Source organism: Leptodactylus fuscus, chromosome 9 (genome assembly GCF_031893055.1).
Source record: "Leptodactylus fuscus isolate aLepFus1 chromosome 9, aLepFus1.hap2, whole genome shotgun sequence".
NCBI lineage: Eukaryota > Metazoa > Chordata > Amphibia > Anura > Leptodactylidae > Leptodactylus > Leptodactylus fuscus.
In genome coordinates this window covers 20,033,411-20,056,004 of record NC_134273.1, presented here as the reverse complement: position 1 = coordinate 20,056,004, position 22,594 = coordinate 20,033,411, and the positions used below count along the sequence as shown (strand labels likewise).

General features: G+C 41.5%; 1 protein-coding gene across 1 annotated transcript; it reads left to right on the top strand.

Moving 5' to 3' along the window:
* The first annotated feature begins 368 nt into the window (after positions 1–368).
* Positions 369–22,072, top strand: PTGFR (prostaglandin F receptor). Its single transcript, XM_075286236.1, has 3 exons — positions 369–616; positions 6,746–7,583; positions 17,602–22,072. Exons 2-3 carry the CDS (start codon positions 6,789–6,791, stop codon positions 17,935–17,937), a joined length of 1,131 nt encoding a protein of 376 aa, XP_075142337.1. The 5' UTR covers positions 369–616; positions 6,746–6,788; the 3' UTR covers positions 17,938–22,072.
* The last annotated feature ends 522 nt before the right edge of the window (positions 22,073–22,594 follow it).

Below are 22,594 nucleotides of genomic sequence, written 5' to 3'. Positions count from 1 at the left end.
CACTGCTACATATTGCTTCCATATAGGATTCTGTATGGACGTGAGTATATATTGCAATGCTGCCCACCCTACACCGTCCTCTTGTACAGCTGTAACCCCTCACATTACGGGTCCGGAGAGTTGCAGGACTTTTTGTACTGTTCCTATAGAGACCCCCCCTTATAAAATGACAATGTATGTGATGTATACTGTATGTAATATATACTATATAGTGACAGTAGGCTATTGCATAACACACTAGGAGTACAGTAGCTGTGTATGGTAATAGTGTGTGTGATTTCCACGTCTCACAATGGTTAACTCATGTGGGAGGGGTTGGGGCGAGCTTCTGGAAATCCACATTGATTTCATGTTCAGAGCGAGAACCTGGCTCCTGCTGGATAGTCCTGCTCTGCCCTGCTGCCTGGTTGTGCCCACTGGATGCCCGGCTGTAGACCACAAGGCTCCGCACATGGGGATACGAGAAGAAGCCCCATAAGACCAGGATCTATACCCTGGCAGAGGGGCGCTCACTCTTTCTGAGGACTTCTTTACTTTTGGGGCTGCCATGCAGGATGAGCCAGGGCCAGGATGGAGGGTGCTGTGACTGATAGCTACCGGAAGGACGTGAGGACAGGTATGGAGAACCCACCTATATACAGTGTACTATATAACTTTACATTATTAGTAGTCCCTATAGCACCCTTAAAACTTATGAAGTGCCCCTAGATTGTTGCAATGTTCTTTCCTGGGATCTTCTGTTTCCTTAAGTTCTGTACCTGGCGCTGCACAATGTCCCAGGACAAGCAACCGCTGCTATCTGGATTGTATATGGCATGATTTTTATTAAAACTGGAGCTCCCCTTTATATTAAAACTGCGGCAAAATTGCAGAAATTTACTAAATCCCCCATCCATAGCAAAGAGGGAGAATCCAAAGGTGTCAGATCTGATTTGTAGAGAGTTACATGTAGGGTACGGTGAGGTGTGCTGTGCCATTTAGGAGCCATAAGAGTCTAAATCTACTTATGACAGAACAGAAGAGTGGAGTAATCCTTAAAACAGATCCGTCTAATAATGGACCGCAGTAGATCCCGAGGGACCCCCATTGATTACAGCAGGGTTTGTCAGGGATCCATTATTTTTGCCATCACTTTGCTGGACGGAAGTCTCGGGCTAGCAGGACTTCGTCATCCGCTATCTTAGACAGATGTGAACGTACCCGAGGAACCATGTTTAGGATTTAGAGAACTTTGTATACCTGTTACTCAGTGTATTGGATTGCTAGCGGGATGATATTTAGGGATTAGGCACGTTACTATATTACAAGTGAATGGGTGTAGAGGACTGTAATAGGGACCATACTGTACCTTCATATGCCTCTCACATATACCATGGCAAAGCAGTACATTGCATGTAGTAGAGAATATCTCCTTAACATGGTGCCATATGGAGCCAACATCTGGCGGCAAACAGACTACCTGTGGATCAATAGCAGAGTGATACCATGTGCCATATACAAGCTCCACACACACACGTCTATAGCAGGCGCCATAGACTCATCATTAGATAAGGAAATTGTACTATAAGCAATTGTCAACAGCAGTGAGCACTGAATTGACAGATTACAGCGTGCCATAAAATGCAGGTTATAACTCCCTAATGTCAAGCAGCTTTATCACTCCGATCCCTACTACTTCTTAAAGGAACAGTCATGCCTTTGTAATTCTGCTGCAGAATAATATTGATAAAGGAGGAGCCATTGTAGGAAATGTATCTAGAAAATCTTCCAAGTAAAATCTCTGCCTGAATTGTAAGTTTCATCTATCCTTGGGCATTAAAATGACGTTTTAAGTTACTTTAATTATTAATTTATCTAGAAAGATTTATTATTATTATTATTATTATTATTATTATTATTATAAACTTAAAGCTACTTTAATTATGAAATCATTAATTTATTTATAAATATTTATTATTATTATTATTATTATTATTATTATTATTATTATTATTGTGCATTTTGAGCTACTTTAAATGATATTAAATAATTCACTTATTATTCTATAATAATAATAATAATAATAATAATAATAATAATAATAATAATAAATTTTAAGCTACTTTGATCATAAAATAATTAATTTATTAAATATTATTATTATTATTACTACTACATATATTCTTGTATATTTTAGTTACTTTAAACATTAAATAATTAATTTATTCTTAAAACTTTATTATTCATAATAGTAAATATGTATTATTATTATTATTATTATTATTATTATATTTTGAGCTAATTTAAATATTAAATAATGAATTTATTATTAAAAATGTGCTTATTTTCTTTAATCTACTTTAATCATTAAATTAGACAATGACCTATACTAGCAATCCCATAATGCAACATGATTTCCAGAGGTTTCTTTCTTTGGAAGGAATCCCCGAATTTCCTATTTGCTGCAGCTGCCCTTTACATGTAGCAGTGCTAACATTGCTTATAACAACTACCCATTGGCACATGGTGACTATAAAAGGATGTATACGTCCCGTTCATGGCCCCCACGGGATGAGAGCAGGGGTTGGGATTGTGGGAGTTTAAAAATATACGTATATTTTGTTTAAATAGAAACAGCGCCATTCTGTCTACAGGCCGAGTCTGGTATTGCAGGTCGGTCGTATACACTTGATCCAGATTCTAGACATAGTTTGCTTTCTTTCTAAGGTAACAGAGAAGACTTTATTTGTAATCCCATCTAATCCCTTTAATTCCAGCACTTTCTGACTTGTAATGGATAGCGGCTATAAGTGCGCCTTGAGGAATTGCTGGCTAAGCGATTGTCATGGAAGTGGCTCCGTCCTGAAAAGTGTGGGGCGTACAGTCGCCCCACTTGCCTGGATTTGCTGGGAATAGGACAGAGGTCTCAGTGTCCATGGCCTGTACTTATTCTATATATAGACAGTAAGGAGACGTCGTCGTCTATGATCCTTAGACCTGATCTATTATTGGACTGAAGCAGAACTTCTCCGAGTTTTCCTGCGGTTTTACTCAGGTTAACATCTCTCGCTGGCACAGCCGGTGATGTACTTAAGGGATTATATAGATTCCTGGAATCGATACTATATATCTAGTGAGTAAGTAATATGAGCGGAGACATCAATATCTACTGTACAGAGACAAATGGCAGTGTACTACTAAAATACAGACTCATCCCGACCACGGCCAAACACATCTGACTCATCTGAATTCCATACGGACTCTGCGTTATGTCCATCGGAGCCTATGTAGCAGAGCTGAGTGTCTTATTTAACTGTTAAGATGCCTTTAAGCTTTACATGTCCTCCATACCCAACATAGACCAGTCCAGCTCTGCTACGCTGCCAGATTCAGCTCGGCTTTGTCTATATTTACATGGAGCTGTTTGCATGACGGTTGTTCAAACAGGAATCAAAAGCTTATTATGAAAGTCCTTTAGGATGTTTCCCAATTGCTGCGGGATTAACAGAGAACACGTGTCTCCTTGCGTGCAAAATCCTGCGGGGTAGTGAAACGCATTGGTAATTCCATAGGAAATTCCTACTTTTGAGGGAGGATTTAGATGTGATTTGGCAATAGTGACGCAATAGTAAGTCGGGGGCTTTTACTGTTTCTTAGGAACGGATTGTTGGAAAACTTAAAGGGGTTGTCCGGCTCCAAAAGGATTTTTCATACGCCATAAGCCATTGGCATGTGGTCTGTGGGGTCTGACACCCGTTCTGGTGTCTAGAGATGCACTTTTTATGGATGAGCTTTAGTTTTCACTGCCCCATAGCTTGAGAGGTAATACAAAGAGTGGGGAAGATTTATCATAACTGTCTCCGCAACATTTTTTGTGGCTTTGCTGCATTTTTTTTGAGTAATTTGAAAAGGAATGGAAAATATAAAGGATTTTTCTCTTCTGTTAATTCCACTTCTGACTTTGGCTCCAAAAAAACGCACCGACCTAAAACAGTTTCATAAATCGGTCCTAGTGTTTTTTGTATGATTTTTCTTTTTGTTTCTAGAATTTTTAGTCCCACTAGTCGATATATGATATTTTGCCTGTCAGTGTAAAATTGACAGAGAACTTATCAGATCTTGGTGTACTAAGATGGCAGACCTTGTTAACCCTCTAACTTTCATAGTAGCCCATCAGAACCCCATCTTTGCATTGTATGGGTGACACAAGACACCCCCTCCTTCAGTCTAACCTCTTACATGCTGCAGTTGCTATTATTTGAGGCATCTAAGGGGTAAAAAAATGGGATATGAATAAGGGTAGGTTCACCCTACTGTTGTTATTGTCCATTGTTCTTATCCATGATAGGATAAGAGCAATGGACTTAAAGAGGTTGTTCAGGGTTGAGGGCAAACTCAAGGTTGGCCGGTGTGTTGTAAAACAAAATTAAATATATAGCTATCCCAGCAATCCATTGTCCTGTCCCGATTCCTTTTCTATCCCATGCCAGAAGTGGCCACATCGGATCACATGACTGCTGAGACCAATCACTGGCCTCAGGTGTCCCTGGAGAGGGTTCAGTGATATCACTCACATAAGTCACCAATCTCTTACCAGTGACTGCTGAGGCCATTGATTGTTCTCATCGGTCCTAGAAGGCTCTCAGCTCTGAGAGTTGTGAATTCGAGATCAGGAGAGGACAACAGAACATCAGGGATAGGTGAGAATATTTGGTGTTTTTTTTTTACACCCACCCAGGTTGCCCCTAAATTTGCCCTAAATCTTGAACAACTGCTTTAAATTTTGAGTAAGTGATGTAGACAGAGCTCCGTCCATCTGCAGTCACTCTCATGTAAGACACATCATGGAAGTTTCTTTCCTCATGTTTGTTTACTTTTGTGATGGAAGTAACAGTCCTGGAGGAGGGGGCCGTGTCCGCATCTGTAGACTGTATATAGAAAAGCTCAACCCCAACCCCCCTTCCTAATATCAGGATACTTTAAGGGGGTGGAAAATTGGGAAACCTTATTCTGACAACGTGGGTGGTAGGAGTAACCTGACTTTTGCACTGCTGCCTTCCCTATCCTAGACTAGGGATTATAAAATTAACCCCCGTTATCTTTGATCCTTAGTCCCTATTTAGAGCTGTTAGAATCTCAAGAACATTGCAGAGAATTACTGTGTATACTGTATACAGTGTACAGTGTATACAGTCTCTATAGGACTAGAAGTTCCAGCATATATCATCCAGGACAGTCAGCCGTACATCTGCTTATTATATCTATTCAAACTAGGGAGGGAGAAAAACAGGACTGTCAAAAATGGCACATTAATATCTACCAAATGCAACTTTTTTGAAAAAAAAAGTTTCCACTTTGTCCAGTAGAGCCCTTCACCTTTCAGTTAGATCTTTTGAATGTCAGAATGGATTTATATTCACACTCGGGTGATAGAAGCAATAACTGGAAGATACTTTATAAACATTTCACGAAAATACAAGTGCAGTATGTTTACGCTGGTTGATGAAAAATCTAAGAACTGTCTTATTGTTCCTACGTACAAAGAGGATACTATAGACCATAGAAGATACTGTAGACAAATAGAGATAGAATTACATCTATCTATCTATCTATCTATCTATCTATCTATCTCCTATCTATCTATCTATCTATCTATCTATCTCCTATCTATCTATCTATCTATCTATCTATCTATCTATCTATCTCCTATCTATCTATCTATCTATCTATCTATCTATCTCCTATCTATCTATCTATCTATCTATCTATCTATCTATCTATCTATCTATCTATCTATCTATCTCCTATCTATCTATCTCCTATCTATCTATCTATCTATCTATCTATCTATCTATTATCTATCTATCTATCTATCTATCTATCTATTATATAATTAAACTATCTATCTATATGCAAAAAATAGGCAGCGTTCAGGGTCCAGTTGAAAAACAGAGGTGTTGTTTATTGACCCAAGCAGCGACATTTCAGCTCAACAATAGAGCCTTTATCTAGCACAGGACGTGATGTGATTTTGTCATATTTTCTACACTGTATTTTATATATAATTATTTATTGATTGGATCAATTTGATTTGATATTAAGTATACTATTTATATGCACTATAGACCGCGAGATAAAGGCTCTATTGTTTAGCTGAAATGTCGCTGCTTGGGTCAATAAAAAACACCTCTGTTTTTCAACTAAACCTTGGAGGGCTGCCGACTTTTAGTTACCAAAATGATTTTGGACCATATTTATTGTGCTGCTGCCTTTTCCTCTATCTATCTATCTATCTATCTATCTATCTATCTATCTATCTATCTATCTCCTACCTATCTATCTATTTACCTATCAATCATCTATCTATCTATCTATCTATCTATCTATCTCCTACCTATCTATCTATTTACCTATCAATCATCTATCTATCTATCTATCTATCTATCTATCTATCTATCATCTATCTTTTTATCTAGATATAGCATATGAAGACCAACATACTGTATACCTAGATAGTTAAACATCTTATATGACTTTATGTTGCTATATTCTTAATACTTTGCCAGAAACTGACAGTAAGATGAAGATACATGTTAAAACATGACACTATCTTCTTGTAAACGCTTTAGCTTAGCACATTATTTACTCAGGGGTGGGACTTAGCCTAATGGGTGTGGTTTAGCCTCTGTAATGTTCCACAGATAATGCAGAAAGCTTCAGTCCTATACAAGTATCTAATGTATTTATTACCTTTTTCTTTTACCAGGTTGCATTGTATTATGTAGAGGATTGAATCAACTCATCCAACAATGAACAACAGTACGGAGTTGGCACTACAAAGCGGACCTGTGTCCCCATCGAACACTACAGACCTCAGGGACTTCAAGATATCGGTGTTCTTTTCCATAGTATTTATGACGGTGGGGATCACATCCAACAGTCTTGCCATTGTCATACTTTTGAAGGCCTACCAGAGGTTCCGGAAAAAATCTAAAGCCTCCTTCTTATTGTTTGCCAGTGGCTTGGTCTTTACTGACTTGTTTGGCCACCTCATTAATGGGACGATAGCTGTCTTTGTCTACGCCTCCAACCGAGAATGGTCAAAATTTGATCATGCAAATGTTTTGTGCAGCATTTTTGGGATGTGCATGGTATTCTTTGGTCTCTGCCCATTGTTACTTGGGAGTGTGATGGCGGTCGAAAGGTGCATTGGGGTGACCGATCCTATCTTTCACTCTACCAAAATGACTTCAAGACATGCCAAGATGATCTTGGGTTTCGTCTGGCTTTTTGCCATCCTGGTGGCTTTCTTGCCAATTGTGACTTTAAGGTCCTACCACATCCAGGCCACCAAGACGTGGTGCTTTCTAAAGACTGAACAGATAGAAGACTGGATGGATCAGTTCAATTTGCTGTTATTTTCTTCTTTGGGTCTTCTTTCCTTGGCCATCTCATTTTTATGCAATGCCATGACTGGAATAACATTACTTAGATCCAAATTGAAAAGCCAGCAGCACAGACAAGGCAGATCATATCATCTTGAGATGATAATCCAACTTCTGGCTATCATGTGCGTCTCGTGTATTTGCTGGACTCCTTTCTTGGTAAGTTTTTGTACACATGTGGAAACACTTGGATGGTGTCCTATAGTCGATTACTCACCAAAATCTTGTTAAACCTTTTCTATTCCAGCATGTAATTATCCATTAGTATCCAAAATGGCTTCATGGAAAATTTTACAGCCACTTTTATATTACAAAAATGGGGTGCCCCCTTATGTTAGGACCCTGTAAAAATAAGCTTGTCACTTCGTGTTCCTCTATTGTGACCTCTACTCATTGGCAGAGGAAACTGGTATCAATTCCATTATAGGGCTGCCACAGGTGTTATGAAGTATTACACGTTGACCATTGAAACAAATAGGTTGTCTATGTAAAGCATGGACTTGCCAGGTCCTCCAGAGCTAGAGACACACTTTGGATGGGGTCCCACCCTCCATCAAACCCTAGGAAATTGACCACAGCACCCTTCAGGTGTCTTCTGCTAGACTATATTGTATTAGAGCCTGGGCCCACAAGTGACTTTTCTTGTACTCTAGTGGGCCAATCCAGCCCCGATCTCACTGGCCCTGGAGCCTAAGGCTGGGAGTGGAAAGGCGGATTTTGGCACCGAGAGTGACAAGGGGAGCCAAAATTCGCCTGCCACAACTGTCGCAGATTCCGACAGTCGCGGCTTCCCCCTCTGGAGTTGGCTCAAATGAATGCGCCGACTCCGGAGGTTGCTGCCGCGAGGCGGACACCGCGCTCAACGAGCCGCGGAATCCGCCTGAAAAAGGGCAGCTCGCTTTTTTTTCCGCTAGCAGCAACATGCCGCTCACGGAAAAAAGAACGCTGACGGTCTCCATACACCACCATTGTGAGGGGGCGGATTATGATGTGGATTCCGCGCCATAATCCGCCCCCTCTGTGCCCATGTGAACTAGCCCTAAGGGAGCACAGTCTGGTGCATGGATAACATATGATATATGGGGTGGGTCCAGGTCACAGATTTAGCCTTAGGGTCTAGGAGCTTCAAGTTTCTGTATGGGGTCAGATACTTTTCCATAATTTTCACTACCTATTAACCATTGGGTGCTCGATGACTAGAACTTACTTACGTTGTGTACACTTTTTCTCACTTTTGATAGTCCTTACAGAACTGTGTTCCTGGTCCCTGCTAGTAAATTCCTTGTAACTCAGGAAATCATGTTGTTTAGGTCACACATCATGTAGAAGGGGCTCACCCGCACGACACCTGCGCGGCCGCCGGAGTGTTTACAGCTGGTGACAGCTAAGTTAGTGTGAGGAAGCGAATGTTTAAACACCATCAAGAGGACGCAAAATCTTTATTTCCTAATAATGACTTGTTTTTCTCCTAAAAATCAAAAGCCCGGAGAGTTAACCCCTTTTTAAAAGGAAACACCCTGAGTGTTGTTGGGAAGTTCTGACCAGCCACATAATACCCCTACAGTGGCCACTACAGGAGGATTGTAGTACTGCATGTCACTGATTCATTTATAGTACATGGCCAGGCAGAGTTCATTTGCTAAGGAATATGTTATGTATATGGGGTGTCTTGTTGAGACAACCCTTTAAAGAGCATCCATCAGTTCGACATTGGATTTGTACCGTGGACGCCAGACTAAAATAAAACTACTGAAGTACTGAGAATAAACTAGTTCACGGGCCTTGGTCCCTAAGGTTGAGGTCACACGTTGCAGAAAAGTTTCAGATTTGTTGTATTTTGTGTTGTGAATTTTTTTTTTTTAAGAGTGGCCTCAGATGGATGAATCCTGATCAATACACTCCTGGCTTTGCAATATAAAACTATAGATGTAGGTTTGCTGCAATCCGTCTGTCTCTTCAGGTCATCCAAGACGGACTGGATGATGTTGAGATCAGGGCTATATCTGTGGGGGCCTTAACATCACTTCTAGGACTCCCCCTCCAAAGAGCAATGGTCACACCAAATATTGATGGGATTCTCTTATCACTTCTGTTTTTGGAAGCATTCTTACTTTGCCGCATCTGCCTAAATCTTTTGCACCATGCTACTGGTTCTCGCCACCCAAAAGCATTTGAACCAATCAGAATTGAGCTCCGGGGCAGCTGCATAGTGCTCTTCTATTGCATGTATCTTATTACCGTACTTTACGTGGCTAATCTACACGGACTCCAAATAAAGGAATTGGTAATGAGGGCAATGTTGGTAGAAGACGTGTAACATGGTGACAGATTTGGCTTTCGTTGTACTATGTAAGCATCCTGTTATTGGCCCATATGCAATTTAGGAGAAACTCCTACAGACACATTCCATTCCTGGTTAGTCACATGGCTGAATATTTCCATTCTTACTCTGATTGAATGGTCTTGCCAAGGAAATCTCCTCCAATCAAGCAAAATCACAGTGACTTATTCACCGATGTTATGTATAGGAAATAGCAGTATATCAACCTCCACTAATGCCTGCTGATCCCTGATTCATCTGATTTATGGATATATACTGATGACCATGGGATATATCATCAGTATGTGACCTGTGGGGGTCCGACCCTTGCACAATCCAGCTGTTCCAGGTGTGCAAACACATGCAAGCTGCTCCTGCTCAAATAATAGAAGAGGTGCAGTAGCCCCATCCACTGCAAAGCCCCATCAGCAACCTGCAGATGCCCCCTGCCTGCACCTGCTTCTTCTGCTATAAGAGCTGATCTATGCAGTGTCTGGGTGTTAAACCCTCCACAGATACTGTTGATCCACCCCATATAGGGCTGGAAAAACACCTTAACCGTTTTGTGTCTGCAGCTCCAGTGCATACCTATGTGTCTGTATGGTTACAGACTACAAACAGCCATGTGTAGTCTGATCCTGCAGTCATGTTTCTTTCTCTTGTGTCTGTCCCTTTTTCCTAGGTAACATTCAATAGTTTGGTAGGGCGTAGGAAGGAAAACGGCAGGATCAGTTTGCAAATTTTTAGGGGCCAAATAGCAAAACTTCCCTCTGCTACGAGAAGCCGATGCTTGGTTATTCCCCATCTACTGATTCCAAGATTTCTAGACACAAGATGGAAGGATATTTTTAAGATTATTTACACTGTTAATAAAAAAAAAAAAAGTGTAAAATTTATTAGGCAACCCTATGAAATCTTTGAGATGTAAGAACCTTCCTAAGTATTGGTTGCCAACTGTGCGGCTCCAATTATTTTTGCATTTTGGCCAAGGAACACCTTTCCATATTAGCCCCAGACAAAATGTCAAGACTATGAAGGCAGCGAAGTTCAGGACTCTGATCCAGTACATACTGTAGTAAATGTGCCAAAAAGCTGAGACCAAATATAAACCTGTAACAGTGAATTGCACATGAGTGGGGCCACGCCATGCCAAGGAACATGTTGATGTGGGATCATATTGAGGGTGCCGCAGAGCGGAGAGGACTATCATGGACCACATCTATTCCTGGCACCCGTCTTTTGGCTATAGTCCCTGCTGTTCTAGGGTCGGGTAGCACCTAATATTCCTGGTGGTCTAGGATGGTGACGTGGCCAGGACTATCATATGTGGTGGTCTGGGGCAATACATGTACATATACTTTACATAATGCAACTATGTATGCTAATACAAAGCTCCAAATTCCCTTCTTTTGTTTACCCAGCCAAAGGGTCAGATAATAAATGATAGGCACCCCTAGGGGGCGATCACTATATTAAAGCTGATCAATTTCACGTCAATATAAAATGGAAGCAAAAATAACTTAATCCCAGCCAAGTACATTGACAATGCCTCTACTGAAGCTAATTAAGACTGTTCTTAGGGTACCTCAAGGTTAATGTCTAATTCCAGGACTCTGGAAACTTTTTCATCCTGCCCTCTTTGGGGTAACCAGGGCATTTGTACCATAGACAAAGTTTCTTAATGGTAATTGGTGGCGATCTCTAATTTCTGCAAGTCTAGAGGGGCATGGCGGTGGTCTGGGTTGGTCATTTCCAGGGATCTCTGTTACTAGCTAAGTCAGATATGGGCTACACTCTCCATTTCTAAAGAGCACCAGCTTCTTCACTCCATTGTACTTCCGATGGCAGAAAATGAAGAGGAATTTAAGGTGGACATCCTCAGATTCCTCTTCTTTTTCTGGCTCCCAACAATGGTAAACCAGAACAGAGCTTTAGCTTCCCATCATGGCTTTTCTTTGCCGATTAGGTTCACATGAATGAGCCCAGTTGGTGGGATGTCTTGCACCGTAATCTAGAGTGAGCAAGGTGATCCTACAATCTCTCTTTCCTATTGAAACAATGAGAGGCAGAATCAGGGAAGAATCTGGAGCTGATTTTGGTCCACCTCAAAATTAGTGATAGATTCCACCAAGGGAACATACCCTAAGGATGGGGATGGCAAATTTACATCTTTATCCTCACTTACCTCCTCGAAAAGTGCTGAGGGGATGACACTTCATCTTATAGATAGAGGGCAACCGACATGACAAGTTTCTCAGTTAAAGGGGCTCTATCACCAGATTTTATTAAATTGAGATACACTATAAAAAGGCTATTCAGGCCCCGCTAATCGTTTAATAAAAGACCACCCCATGCAAATCATACTTATCGTGCACAGTGGGCGGTGCGTGTACTCCTCTACATAATTCTTTGTTCACGCCCTCCTCTCGTTTCTTCTTTGTGAGATGTCCTCCTGGCCTGCCGATTCCCCGACTCCATCTTTCTTCATTCCGGCGGTTTTCAGCGAGTTCCCGCGCGTGCGCAATAGTGCTACTGCGCACGCTCCCATGCTATTTTTGTGAAGTGAAGTGCGCGATGCACAGTACGCTCACGTAGTTCACAGGGGAAATGAGCATACTGTGAACTACGAGAGCGCATTTCAATACACAAACATGGCATGAGAGCGGTTGACGTGACAGTGACGTAAGAGCCATTAAATATGACTAGAGCTGTTTCATAGTTGTTCCCATCAGTGCAGGTCCCGCCTTTGATGTTGCTCTACGAGATTTTTATTTTTCAAATTTTTTGTTAAATTACATTTTGAAACACGGGATATGGGAGGATGACGGTCAAGTTGCCATTGGGCATCTAAATGACAAAAAAATTAGTGATGGAGGAAATGACTTACAAGAACTTTACTGAGTGCAGAAAGATAAATATAAAAACATCCGCCCCATTCTGCACCCTTCAACAAAGCTTTTCCTTCAGACAGATGCAATAAAGGAGAAACGTGCAGACTCTCCACGAGGACGGTGTTGGAAGACAATGGGACTCATTAAGGACTCAGGGAGTGGAATGGAATCTCTCAAGGAACTACATTTTAGCAATGACAGTCACAGGACCTTTCAACATTACGTGCGCCCAATGGCTGGATTCAGAATAGACAATACCCCCGAATCGGAGACCGAAGGGGGGTACCAAAATAAAAAACAATGTTACTTACCTATCCCCGGCTCTGCTGCAATCCTCGGTGGTGTCGGCCATCTTCACTGAAGTCCGGGACGTTACATGACCCAGGACGCAGGCCCGGTCATGTGATGTTAGAGAAAGTCACAGAAGTAGGCCCGAACCTGCCCAGATTGGTAAGTAACATGGTTTTTTATGTTACCTTACCTCCCCTGGACCTCCAATCATTATACTCGGGGGTCTGAAAAGGCCCCCGAGTATAATAATGATGTTCGTGGGGCCTGTGGTGTCACCTCATTAAGTAAGTAAATAGGGGAGTAACTCTAGCCGGTAGAAAGAAAGAAAAAAAACGCAGTCGCCGGGCCCCTAATGTCCTGGGCCCTGTGGCAGCCGCTACCCCTCCTACCCCGGTAGTTACGCCACTGATAGAACCATAGGTATAGATGGATGCTGTATTACGGAGCTATACAAGATGGACACTTGATACGGTCTAGTGTCATTCCCCATTGACTTCCATAACTCAAATCCAAAATGCAATAGAAGGAACATTATTTTTATTTGCACAAAGCACAACATGAAAAACTCCAAAACTTTATAGACAACGGCAATAAATAAAGCAGAACCAACCAATGGAAAAAAAAAATAGAGCTGAAATCTGCAACGTGGACATAAAAATATAGAGAGAGACATATCTATGTCTTAACACAGTCTGACATCAAACCTTCTTATTGCTTATTTTTCATCGCTATAATAAATCCCGAGCAATAGATTTGGTAGAAAATCATAAAATGTGATGTCGGCGCAGAATTTCTTATCTCGCTGTTTAACGAAAAGTTGGTCGAAGGAGTCTATGAAATGCAAGACGGTATAATATTCCATTATATATGTATTCCTGAATATCTATGGGATGCTTGGCCTTTATGTCGCCATTCGTCTCATCCATCTTACCCATCAGGGAATGAGGTTTCCGTATGACAAAATTGTATTTTGTAGAAAGTATTTCCAGCCCCGACTGCCGAATATATAAAAGGTCAAACGCATTATTTAACCCAACTCCGCAAATGGATTTCAGTATTCATCCAGATAGGCTGCGGTATGTATGACAGTATCTGGATGTATATTACTATCTGCATTAATGGATGTCAGCTCAAGGTAGAATTGCTCACATAGACGGCAGACAGGAATCATTTATCGTAATATTGGGTTATATGGGTGACATATTTCTGTGAATACCTTCAAATACCGGAGTGAAATGCTTTGGGAATATATAATATAAAAATATATAATACAACTAGCATCTGCCTGCGACTTCGTTCGTTCGTGCGGGTTGTTTGATGGTGCCGACCCACGTATAAGTATGCAATGGGTGCTGGCAATAATCCGCCTGGGTTGGCGTCTTGGTACTGCAACATCCAAGTATATGCACAGTAACCATAGGTGCAGCTCAGCTCTCTCAATTCCTCCTCCACCTGCGCGCATGCGCAGCAGCCACCTCTCGCGCATTCTAGTCAGCCTCTTTCAGGGCCCCTCACAACCACCCTTCCACGTCCCCCCATTTCCAGCATGCCCCCCAACTGGCCGCAGTGCTCCCTCCCCCGCCATCCGGCTCCCGTTACCCCCCTCCCTCTCTCCAGCGGGAACCCAGCACCCACCCCCTCCAGCAGTCTCCCAGACCCCCCCCTCTCCAGCAGACTCCCGGCATCCCCCCCTCCAGCAGTCTCCCGGCACCAACTCTGCCCCCCTCTGCAGCAGTCTCCCTGTAATAACCCCCCTCCTTTAACAGGCTCCCGAAACCCCAACAAACCCTCCCAGTCCTCCCCCCACACCCGTGCTGCAGAGCCGCTACCCCTGCCATACTCAGTCAGTATGTGGAGCCGAGACATGCTGCCAACATTTCCACTACTGACAGTCACCGCCGGCAGAGGCTGAACAGCTTGGAGGCACGCTGTGCGCACGCAGCCAGCACAGCCGACACACGCTGCGGAGTCACACACCAAGGTTGCATGGCGGCGGCAGCCCGGAGCACTGCGACACCATGTTCCTGAGCCCGCACACTGCTATATAGTGCCGCCCACACACTCGCGCGATCCTATGGGCGAACGGCTGAAGGGCCTGAGGTGACATCATCTCGGGTCCTTAGCCCAACGCGAACATGAATTCGGCGGCTCTGTTAGCGAGGTACGGGAATTTCGCCAAATAATAAGTAGCCTATGTTTCCTTCCCAGTTCCACAGTATGTATGTGCCGATTGTGAGATAAATCCATTCAGCCGTTTTTGTGTGATTGAGGAACAAACATCCAAACATTCAAACATCCAAACCCTAATAGTAGGATTTAAAAAAAAAAAAAAAATAGAAAAATATATTTTTTCTGTTATTTTATGTCTGAATTATAAATTTTATGTAAATGTGCCTCAAAATATTGTCGCGACTACTGAAAGGTTTCCCAAACCACTGTGATAAAAAGTTGTAGTACATCCGAAAGGGGCGATAGACCCAGTAACAGGAACCTCACAGGAAGTCAGACCCCGTCCGTCCGTCTTATTAGTCAGCACTATATTGTGTACTTAAGGTGATGAAAGTGAATCCAAGATCTCCTGGGATAAAGTATGTGAAGTTCTCTCTCTCTGTAGATGTCAGGATAATTATCAGACGTCCTTCAAGGAGTCAGGAAGGAATGATTAAGGAGATTCTCAAAAACTCTGACACTGGAGTCTGTTCTCTAGCAATGGGTGTTCGTACCACTCAGTTATTCTATACTTATAGATATATAGCGGTTACTTAAAGGGATCCTATATAGTGCTGTCTGGTGCAAATGGATGAGGCTGAGCTGCAATACCAAGGACAGCTACTTTACAATGTACAATACTGTGCTTGGTAAGCAGTGAAGAGGTCACATCAGTCACCATATGTAGGTTATGGTCACAAATTTATGGATGAAAAGCCCTGCTCGCCAAATTTAACCACCTCTATACCTGGGCATTATAATGGATACCTGACGGAACCTATTTCACTTGTACATGGGCGATGACTCCATTGCTGATGACACTCTGTTCTTGCATATGAGACCAGGGATTGGCCAATAGTGGTTACTTGCGTTTCGTCTCTGCTGGTCTGGATGGGACCAGAAATGGGGAGAATGGGTTGAATTAAATGGGTTCCATTTACTTCTATACACCCCTTTAATTCTATTGTACCACATACTAAATATAATGTATATAATATAATGTCTGTTACCAGAAGAGACGTCCTTCGCACTTGTCGTAGCCAATCACAGTGCAGCTTTTTCTTTCGCAGTCATTGGTTCCCTTGGGCAGACAGGACCGTTTCGACAATTAGGGCCGCATTTGCTGTCTTGTTGGAATTCACTATATAACAATATCCTGACCGCCATTCTGTCGTCTATCCAATTTGCCGCCATCATACCTGCATTAATCCTTTAGTCGCTTGGCTGATTATTAAATTCATGACATAAAATGGCCATTATCGCCTTAATTATACCATCAGACATACTTAGTAATCCTGTGACATTGGAAACCAGGCAGAGGAGATGTACTCTATTACTGAGTGGCTGCGGTTGGCAGGGTTCTGTATTTTAAATGATGGCACTGCCCCTCAGCGGGGTGGCAGCGTATTTATTTGGCATTGTCTGTAATGTTTTATGAAGTGTGTGGTGAATTCTGCTTTAGGTAGAAACGTCAGACACCTTTAAGATGAGGGACAATGATTTATGAACTAGTCGGTGTATCCTAGATAGGACCTTGTATAACTTGTGGAACTTGAAACTCCAAAACCTATAACAAGGCCCCTGCCCACCAGGTGTCCTTTCCAATGCCAATGCCATGGTGACTGAATTTAAAGACCCCTCAAGAACTAAAATGCAACCCCTGCACCTGCGGTAGTTAGTCCTGTCTTTATTAAGGTAACCAGGAATGGCAGAGAGGTCAGGATAAGAGACAATGCCCAAGGGCCTAAAACTTGACGAAGCCCTCAACTGATTCTTCTGGAGAAGATGGACGTCACTGTTGTTAGAGTTGTTCCCTATTTTGATATAGGGGTGCAGAAGTAGCAGTTACACCCTGATATTGGTGCCTAGTGGGGTCTAAAAGTCCACATAACATTATAAATGGCTTATGGTCCATGGAGGACGTAGCTATACGGGAGCTCTGAAGTCTGAAGTGGTCCAAAGGTCTCTCCACAACATAAGAAAACACCAGAACTATTGATAGATAACACATAGTATGTTACAAATTTTGCATTGGGGCCTAGGACCTTCAAATTACGCCTCTGGTTGTTATAGATTTGACATTTAGGCCTAGCAATTTCATGTAGGCCTTTGCTTTCTTGTCGCTGAATGTCTCATATCACTTGATGTCACCTTACAAGAAGTTGTGACCTCACCTTAAAGCTCATGTACGTTTTCTTTGGGTAGTGTGTACTCCTTCCTTTCAATGGAGGTCATGGGTGGATTGAGAGGGATCTAAGCAGCAGGAAATAATGGTCTTGGCCCAATAACTCCCCACCATAGTCATAAGGAAGGTAAGCTGGCCATACACATGAGACAATGGCGGTGTCCAACTCACACTGATCTGATATTGAAATATGTTCTTCTTTGGGAAAATTCTGATTATTTTTCTAATTTTATTCTGCTCAAAATACTAAATTAACACGTCTGTTCTGATTTTTTTTTTTAGGTTACAATGGCAAACATTGGATTAAAGAAATATGGATCCCAGGATCCTCATGAGACAATACTGTTTTCTCTCCGAATGGCCACTTGGAATCAAATATTGGACCCATGGGTTTATATTCTTCTAAGGAAAACAGTCCTCAGAAAACTGTTCAGAATTGCCCGGCGTTGCTGTGGCGTAGAAATCATTGGTTTACATGCTTGGGAATTTAGCTCCATCAAAAATTCCCTGAAGGTCGCTACTGTCTCGGAATCTCCTGCTTGTTCACGGACGAATACCTTCAGCATCTCCAAAAAGACAGATACGGAACAAAAATGTGAACTCATTGAAAGTAAATAAGCCATTTCTTTGACAGGGTTTCCAAAAATAGACCACAAAAGTGTACAGGATATGGCACTCTACTAGGTCACGGTGATCTGATACTGTGCGAATCGGTGAAGTCATACAAAAAGTTGAATCTATCACGTGGACCTTGATAAGAAAGTGTGGCTGATATATTCCATGGCGTGGCACATGGCATCGACCTCTTTGGGTACCAGATAGACCTCTTTTGGTACCAGATAGACCTCTTTTGGATCCAGATAGACCTCTTTTGGTGCCAGACAGTCATATAAATAGTCGGCATTGTGACATTTAATGTACAGCCATGAGAACTTTTTGGTTATTTATCCTGCTTGGATCTAAGGTGATAGGATCAGGATTGCAAGGAAGCTCATACAGAGGTCAAGATACATAGCAACCCAAGAGGCTAAAGTTCAATATGGAGGATATTTTCAAAAATTTCAATGAAAAAATGAAAACATAATTTTCAATGGGCCATAAAATGGGAATTAATACCTAAAAATCTACAACTCCTAGCTGGAGTAGATTTCACTTTCTGGTGCTCAGACTTCCCAAGAAGCACCACGGTTATTAAGAGGTCTGTCACGAAACGAACTCCTTAAATATTGAATCAAATTTCAGTAGTTAAAAAATTAGCTTACAAAAATTACAAGGGGGCAACATGGTGGCTCGGTGGCTGGCACTACAGCCTTGCAGCACTGGAGTCCTGGGTTTGAATCCTGCCAGGAGCAACATCTGCAAGGAGTTTGTATGTTCTCCCCGTGTTTGTGTGGATTTCCTCCCACTCTACAAAGACATACTGATAGGAAAAAAAAAAGTACATTGTGATCCCTATAGGGGGCTCATGATCTACATAAAAAATTAAAAATATAATAAAAATAACAGAATTAAATATGTCTTTGCAAAAACCTTTCCAAACAAAAAATAATAGTAATACAATGTTTTCTCGGCCATCACTTAAATTGAATTTTAACAATTTAAAAAAAAAATATTTTTAATAACCATAAATCAGAATAAGACCTAGTGTATCTCTAATTTTTTTAAATTATGTTTAATGTTAAAAATTCCGTCCATTTTAATGAACATTTTTGATGATATCCTCTAGTCGCATCATGCCGTGTACAATCTATATCGCCTTGCAAGTCCACTATTACTACATCATTAAATTTATATTTTTGAAAAACAAGGAATGTAAATGTATCTGTTCCATGTAATTTTTTGTAGCATTGTTGTTTTAAAATAGTGCAATATTACTGTACATATATATATATATAGATAGATAGATATTTATGCCGAAAAGTCAAGATACTTCTGTCTGTCCTGTCTATGTTTGTGTGTCTGTGGAGTTTTTTTGTATGTGTGTCCAGATGTCTAACATTTCAAGAGGTGCAGAAGAATATCAATAATCTAAAATTTGGAGAATGTATGGAGATAAAAGAAAAATGCTCTGTGATGAAATGCTAACACAAATTTTTGAAATTATTGAAAATTTCTCCTAAATTTTATTCAAAGTGGACTGTCCAATTTAAAGGGATTTTACCATTAAAAATGTTTGTTTTTTTTCAAACTAAGAAGTAGGAATAGCCTTAAGAAAGACTATTCTTCTCCCGCAGTTCTCTCGCAGCGGCGTTCCCAATACTGCCAGAGAACTCTCTCCAGCGCCGCCTCCACCTTCGTCAGCAACGGCCTCTTCGGCGCTGGGGGTCACACTTGTGCGCCTGCGCAGTCGGCTCTGCCATTGGGCCGCAGGCAGAGCCGAGTGCACATGCCGTCGGCCATTTTTTTGTGGCCGCTTACGCAAGCATGCACAGTACGCTCTGTACTCCATATACAGTAACTACAGGAACGTACTGCGCATGCTCAAAAAAATGGCCACCGGCATATGCAGTCGGCTCTACCATCGGGCCGCAGGCATATAAGTGCGACCCCTAGCGCCGGAAGAAGAAGATAAAGAGGCCGTTCCTGAAGAAGATGGAGGCGGCACTGGTGAGTTCTCTCGCAGCATTGGGGACGCCCCCAGTGATGTTTGAGTGCTGGGGACCACCCCCAGTGCTGCGAGAGAACTCATTTGTATACCGACAAAAAACAGATTTTTAACCAAATAGCGGGGCGAGGAAAACATCTAAAGGTAGGAGAAGAATAGCCTTTGTTAAGGCTATGCCAACTTGTTAGTTAGAAAAAAAGTTTTTAATGGTTCAATCCCTTTAAGGCTATTCCGATGTGTTAGAAAAAAAAAGTTTTTAATGGTAGAATCCCTTTAATATAGTTGCAAAGATGCTTTCGGTATATTCTACGGCAACGCAAGTCAACTAACTCTGGGAGGCCAATGATGAACATGCATGTATTCACCATGTACAGGGCATGGAATGTGAAGGGTAAATGGATGGGATTCTAACGATTTCTCACTGGGGACACACCATGCCGATTTTGGAAACCGGAGCATGTCAGTTATACCTATGGAAACGCTGGTGGTTTCCCCGTAGGTATAAGTGAAACAGAAAGTCCTCAGAGGAGACCTCTGCAAACTTTCTGTCTAGAGCGCTGCATAACGCATTTCCGTCATGGTTTTTCCCGCAGCGCTTTTTTGCTGCGTAACGCCACGTGGGGCCTTAGCCTTAGCCTTAATCTGACATCAATTGAGCCAAATTCTGAAATATTCTAGATTATCAGACCATCTAAAGTGATATAAACTACCGTAACTCGCAAGGTTTAAGAAGTTTAGAAGTAAAGTCTAAATTGGGACATACAGAAAAAACATTCTACAAAACCGATTTCATAGTTGCCTGATGAAAGGACTTCTATATGGTGGTATCACCCCCGGCTTCCTACACCTTTGCATTTTGTTGTTGGCATGTCTCACATTGACGACTATGTAACATGTTGGTTGGAGACGGACAAATATTTGAACACTTTTTGTTACCCAGTAGGGAAACCCAGTATGAAGGATTGATTGCAAAAGCCTTAAAGTGAATGTGAACTTTTTAATACCATGTCAATTTTATGTTTCAAATTTGGTGCTGATATATACAGTATATATATATTTTAAATAGAACTTCAGTCGGCTTGCCCTAGGCCTAGAAGTTAGAAGCCACCTCCAGAAGAAGACGCGGTGAAGACCTCTGCCCAGGTCTCGAAGCAAACTCTCCCATACAAGTGTATAGGGTTAGCTCCCGTCCATTGTGTCTATGGCTTGTGTTCCTTCTATAGGAAACAGGAAGTCACAGAAAGTTTTAGGCTTAGGCCGGGTTTATATCTGTGTTTGGTATTCCATTCGGGGAGTCCACTTGGGTACCCCCTAAACGGAAACCTATACACATTAAAAAGCGGTTAGCTTAGAAACCACATGGACTTCCTAGACTATAATGGGGTCCCTGTGGTTTCCCCTCGGTGTCCGCACGAACCATGCAAAGAAAAAAGTGCTGCTTGTAGGCCTAAGTGGCAAAAGTTGGATTTGCAAAAGTTTTAGGAATTTTTAAATTATAGATAGAGATTTGGAAAATTGAAACAAAATCATCACCAAGACACTTGACTGCAAAATCAGACTACAAACATGGATGTGTGTAGTCAGTAACCAAGGAGGCACATAATGCTCTGCATAGGAGCTGCATACACTAAATGATTGGAGACTATTTCTTAAAATTGCCTACATTTTAAGAACCATTAGAATATTGCTTGTTTTGTTGGACAAATCCTTTTACCTTACACCCAATTTTGCAATTTTTTTTTTGCCAATTTCACATTTTATTGGAATTTTTTTAAATGCCTTCAGAGCACAGTTTTTGAGTGTCCACAAGGTAAATGGGACATTTGCACTAATTTATATGAACAAGTTAGAATGGAGGTTTGAAAATTTTGCCAAAATTTGGTCTTTCCAATTCAGGTTTTAATGATATCATCCAATCGTGTACAAAAAGAGGAATTAAAAAAATCATTCAAACTATGGAATCTGCTCATCGCTTCACTCTCCTGTAAGGAGCAACATATTGTTAAAGATGCCAAAAAATTGTACCTTGATGTTCTGTGTTGTTGCAATGTCGTTACAATGTTGTTACTCGTCTTGTCTTGGAGTGCTGAGTACAGATTGTTATGTGTGATGTTCAGTCTTCAAGTATTAAATGTTTTTCCTTTGCAAGAGATTTCTAGTTCTTTTTATTCCACTCCATAAGATACAAGTGTCAATATCTCGTCACGTCCGTTTCAGGTATTATCTCCAGGACCGTAGCAGACCAGACATGGATAAGGAATCCAACCATCCGAAATTGAATGCTCCAGCATCAGAATTTCTCCAATAAAACATAACTTTTATTTGTGAAAGAACATATTATGCTCCATAAAATTCAATGAACCATGGTCGATGGCAGAATAAGGTACAAAGAAACGTCTGGCGACGCGTTTCGGGGCGTTAACGCTGCCCCTTCCTCATAGCCTGACGTCATAAAAAGACTGACAATCTTAAATAACCAAGATCATCACCATTGCACCTGTGGTACAAAGGTCAAGACCTCTAAGAGATGTTAATGGGCCGCAATGAAAAAAACACACAAAAAATTAAAAACAATTTAATTTTTTGTGTGTTTTTTTCATTGCGGCCCATTAACATCTCTTAGAGGTCTTGACCTTTGTACCACTGGTGCAATGGTGATGATCTTGGGTA

Bases quoted from the DNA above. Each gene is read 5' to 3' on its own strand.
- PTGFR (XM_075286236.1), top strand. From the start codon at position 6,789: ATGAACAACAGTACGGAGTTGGCACTACAAAGCGGACCTGTGTCCCCA. The intron at 7,584-17,601 runs GTAAGTTTTTGT...TTTTTTTTTTAG, and splicing joins TTTGCTGGACTCCTTTCTTG to GTTACAATGGCAAACATTGG.